The 4,663-nt window shown below is 56.8% G+C and overlaps 1 protein-coding gene across 1 annotated transcript; it reads left to right on the top strand.

The window, feature by feature from the left end:
- Positions 1–856: 856 nt before the first annotated feature.
- SIX1 (SIX homeobox 1) lies at positions 857–4,060 on the top strand. The gene is made up of 2 exons (XM_047863198.1): positions 857–1,711; positions 3,738–4,060. The coding sequence occupies exons 1-2, from the start codon at positions 1,152–1,154 to the stop codon at positions 4,030–4,032; spliced, it is 855 nt and encodes a 284-aa protein (XP_047719154.1). The 5' UTR covers positions 857–1,151; the 3' UTR covers positions 4,033–4,060.
- The last annotated feature ends 603 nt before the right edge of the window (positions 4,061–4,663 follow it).

Genomic DNA, 4,663 nt, shown 5'->3' with positions numbered 1-4,663 from the left:
GCATTCCTCAGTAGCAGAGGTGGCCTCGGAAAACGCAACGGCGCAGATGGGGAAATTGAGTCCAGAAGCCTGCCGGCTCAAACCATAGAACGTTAAGATACCAAATCACAAATGAACCCTCAGAATCTTTATTTGCTCAGCAACAATGCTGTCAACAGCTCTTCCCAAGGTCCCAAATAGTCGTGGCCTTTTGAAAACGAGGGAAGCGCTATCCAGCTGGGAATACTTGTGCCCTTTGGAGGGCAGTGGGGGCAAAGGCAGAATGGTAGAGGGAATTAGGCTCCTAGAGCTGAAGTCAGCCGGGGAGAAGCCGCTCTTCCAGAGGCTGCAGCCCGGAGCCCTGCTCTGATCTTGTATTATTTATCGCGTTCCATAAGCTATTCATCAATCCATTATTTATTCATTCCAACATTAAGGTAATTAAATATGAGCTCACCGGGAAAGGGCAAGTCTGCAAGGGACAGGGACGGGGGTATAGAGGGAGAGGAGGGGAATATTAAGGTCTGGAGTCATTGATTTGTGCAGAGATGTGCGCGGCTGCCCTTAGGTGACACTGAGAGGGGGCTCACGTTGCAGGGTCCTGACGCGCTCACCCACTCACACCCCCACCCCCTCCCCGCCCCTGGGCAGCGCGGCTCCCTCCCCCCACCCCGCTTCCCACCTCTCGCAGTCCTTCTCCTCCCACCACTCCCTATCCCGGGCTCCACAGCCGCGCCCTCCCCTCGCGGGGCGGCGCGGGGCGGCGCGGCCCCGCTGCCCGGCCCGGCGGCGCGCGGGCTGGCCAGCCCCGGATAGGCGCCGCCCGCAGCCAATCAGCGCGCCGGGGACGCTGCGCGCTTTAAGGCCGCTGCGGGGAGAACAGAAACCAAGTTCCCCGGCAACGAGCAGCATCAACCCGGCGGGAGGCCGGAGCCAGAGAGGCCCAAAAAGGCTGCGGAGTGAGCCGGCCTCTCCGTGTCCAGCGCGCCCCCCTCCGCCTTCTTCCTCGGCCGCCCAGCCCTAAATTTCGATTAGCTTTTTCGCCTACGGAAATCCTAGGGAGGGGGTTAGGAGCAGCTGCGCCCCCCTCCCTGCGGCTGCCGCCCCCCTGCTTTTAAGGCGCTGCTCCCTGCCGCGTGCGCCCGGGCAGTGCATCTCGGCAGGCCCCAACCATGTCGATGCTGCCGTCGTTTGGCTTCACGCAGGAGCAAGTGGCGTGCGTGTGCGAAGTTCTGCAGCAAGGCGGGAACCTGGAGCGTCTGGGCAGGTTCCTGTGGTCGCTGCCCGCCTGCGACCACCTGCACAAGAACGAAAGCGTGCTCAAGGCCAAGGCCGTGGTTGCGTTCCACCGCGGGAACTTCCGCGAGCTCTACAAGATCCTGGAGAGCCACCAATTCTCGCCTCACAACCACCCCAAGCTGCAGCAACTGTGGCTGAAGGCGCACTACGTGGAGGCCGAGAAGCTGCGCGGCCGGCCCCTGGGCGCGGTGGGCAAATATCGGGTGCGCCGAAAATTCCCGCTGCCGCGCACCATCTGGGACGGCGAGGAGACCAGCTACTGCTTCAAGGAGAAGTCGCGGGGTGTGCTGCGGGAGTGGTACGCGCACAACCCGTACCCCTCGCCTCGTGAGAAGCGGGAGCTGGCCGAGGCCACGGGGCTCACCACCACCCAGGTCAGCAACTGGTTTAAGAACCGGAGGCAAAGAGACCGGGCCGCCGAGGCCAAGGAAAGGTACGCGGCGTGCTTCCCGCTGCTCGGGCGACCCCGGGAAGCCTTACTTTCCCCTCCGCCCCTTCTCGCCCCCGCTGGCACTCGCCACCGCGTCCTCTCCGCCGGCTGGAGCCCGTCCGCGGGGCGGCGCCCGGGCCTCCGCGGTACTGCAGCGAAAGTTCATGAACTCTGAGATCGCTTGCTAGGGATGGGGAGTCATTTGATTTGAGCGCCCGCGCGTGGGTTTCTTGGGGTGTGCGTGTCAGGAAATATTGGCGCTAGGTTTGTTTTTCGTGCCTCCCTGGTTGGCTGGGGCGACGAGTGGGGGGGGGGGGTTGCAGGGAGAACTTCTAGATCAACTACGAGGGAAGTGTTGATTGGTATCTCGAGGAAAGGGGTTCGGTGGGGGCTGAGGGTCGCGCACCTCTCTCCTCTTGCTCCCCAGAGGTGTGGAGCCGGCCTGAGACATCTGCTCTGCCCCCACTGCTCGCTCTCTCCTGGTAGGCTTTTAGGCGAGAGGTCGCCGCTTCATTCCGCACTAGCGGTACAAAGGGAGGAGTCTTTCAAAAGAAATCCACAGAAAGGAGAGCTTTGGAAGAGTTGGCGCTGCACTTATTACGCGGCGCCCCAAGCCCGGAAAGGACTGCTCGTCTCCGGGCTCCCTCGCGCGTGTCCCGGGCCGCGGCGGGTCCATCTGGCGGTCCGCGCCGCCGCCCCGGCTGAGGAAGGGGGTCTCCAGTGGCAGACTTCTCTCCGGAGCTCAGAAGGCAATGTTATTTTAACTTGCCTCTGCCTCCGCCCTCCTCGCGCGAACACCCCCGGCCACCTGGCCCGGCTCCATCCGTTTGCTGTTGGAGTTTCCGAACGAGATTCGGAAGAGCCCAAGGAGGCGGCGGCGGCGGCGAGCGCGCTCCGGGAAGCCGAGGAGTTTTGGGGAAACCTGAGCGCCTGGTAGGGCTGGGTTTCCTTTGTTCGCTTGAGAGCCTGGGGGCCGCAGATGTCGCCTCTGCGTTCCCCCTCCGGGTGGAAAAGCACGGAGCCTGGATACTTTGAGCCGCAGCGGCTGTCCTGGGAGAGGGACAGGGCAGGAGGAGAAAGGGGGAGCGCTGGGGCCGAGGAGGATGGGCCAGCACCCTGAAGGCGGAAGCGGCCGGGGCTCCGAAACCGTGAAGTTTACCAGCACCCAGCATCCGGACCGACGCCCAGGCACGCCGCACCCGGTCTCGGGCTGCGCGGGGCCTCGAAGTTTCCTCTGCTGGGAAACGGTGCGCGGTTGTGGATGTCCGGGAGGGGGTTCAGAGGGAGCTGTGAGGGACCAAGGACTGAGCGACTAACGCGGGGACGGGGACAGTTGGTTCCAGTTAGACTTTAGTTACAAAAGGTCCCTCCTATAAGTCAGGCCCGAGGGCCCACTCCCTGATGAAATCGGAGAGACTGGCTGCGCTCCCTGTGTTTACTCAGGTCACTGGGCCGCTCTGGACACCACTTCCCATGACCTGTCCTGTGCCTCTGAAACCACAACCTCCGGGCAGGGGCAGGGAAACTCGACGTTTAATTGTTTCCTCAGATGGGAACAGGACAATTGACTTGATTCACCCCAAACATCTGTGCGTTGGGCTCTGTTTGTCCTCTGATCATTTTCTTTATCACCAACGACCATTTGTTGGACGATTTTCAAACTTAATTACTCCAAAGCGTGATGCCAGTTGATAGGTATTTGAAAATAACTGGTTGAACACAATTTTGAAAATAATTTTTGTGTTTCAAATAAGTCCTGCTGATCTAGCTTTCTAAAATCTGGAAGAGGAAAGGAAGTGGCTCCCCACAAGCTCTGCCAGTAGTTTCCCATTTCTCCAGTCTCCTTTGCCTCCTTACTTACCCCAGGACCCTTGGGGATGGATGGGAGGGCACAGCTCCTCCATTTGGGTATATGACTGATTGCACAATGGCTCTCTTCTCCTGCCAGGTCCCCTCCCTCCACTCACACTTTTTTTAACCTACTTTTTTTTTTTTTTTTAACCATATGGTGTTGTCCTCTATTTCTCAGGGAGAACACCGAAAACAATAACTCCTCCTCCAACAAGCAGAATCAACTCTCTCCTCTGGAAGGGGGCAAGCCGCTCATGTCCAGCTCAGAAGAAGAATTCTCACCTCCCCAAAGTCCAGACCAGAACTCGGTACTTCTGCTGCAGGGCAATATGGGCCACGCCAGGAGCTCAAACTATTCTCTCCCTGGCTTAACGGCCTCACAGCCCAGCCACGGCCTGCAAGCCCACCAGCATCAGCTCCAGGACTCCCTGCTGGGCCCTCTCACCTCCAGTCTGGTGGACTTGGGGTCTTAAGTGGGGAGGTACTGGGCCTGGAAGCAGTGACTAGGGACACTTGTAAATAGAAATCAGGAACATTTTTGCAGCTTGTTTCTGGGGTTCTCTGCGCATAAAGGAATGGTGGACTTTCACAAATATCTTTTTAAAACTCAAAACCAACAGCGATCTCAAGCTTAGTTAGTTACCTTCTTCTCTCCAACTCTTGCATTTCCCATCCCAGTGCAGAGATCAGGAAAAAAAAAAAAAAAAAAAACCCAAACAAACAAAAGCACCCACTCACCCAGTCTTGGTTCTGGGCAATCCATGTGCCAGCTTCAGTAGCCTTTCTTCCTTTCTTTCTTTTTTTTTTTCAGTGAATGGGAATTACAAATCAACTGAATTTTACTTATTTCCTTTTAATTTATTTATGGCAAAATCATTTGGGAAGAGGAAAAGGAAATGAAGAGAGAGAGAGAGAGAAGTCAAAATAGTGAAAATAAAAGCCTCCAGCCAGGAGGAAAATGTTTGCATTCTTAAGGTGAATAGGAAAAATATGATCTTATAACTTTTTTTTGATGGGGAAAAATTAAGTTTACATTTTTCATTATTTAGTGTTAAACACTTTTATGTAGATTAAAATGAAAGAACAGTATTAGGGGGAAAACTA

Source organism: Prionailurus viverrinus, chromosome B3, assembly GCF_022837055.1.
Source record: "Prionailurus viverrinus isolate Anna chromosome B3, UM_Priviv_1.0, whole genome shotgun sequence".
Classification (NCBI taxonomy): domain Eukaryota; kingdom Metazoa; phylum Chordata; class Mammalia; order Carnivora; family Felidae; genus Prionailurus; species Prionailurus viverrinus.
Note: the sequence above shows the minus strand (reverse complement) of the source record. Positions and strands in the feature narration are given on the sequence as shown.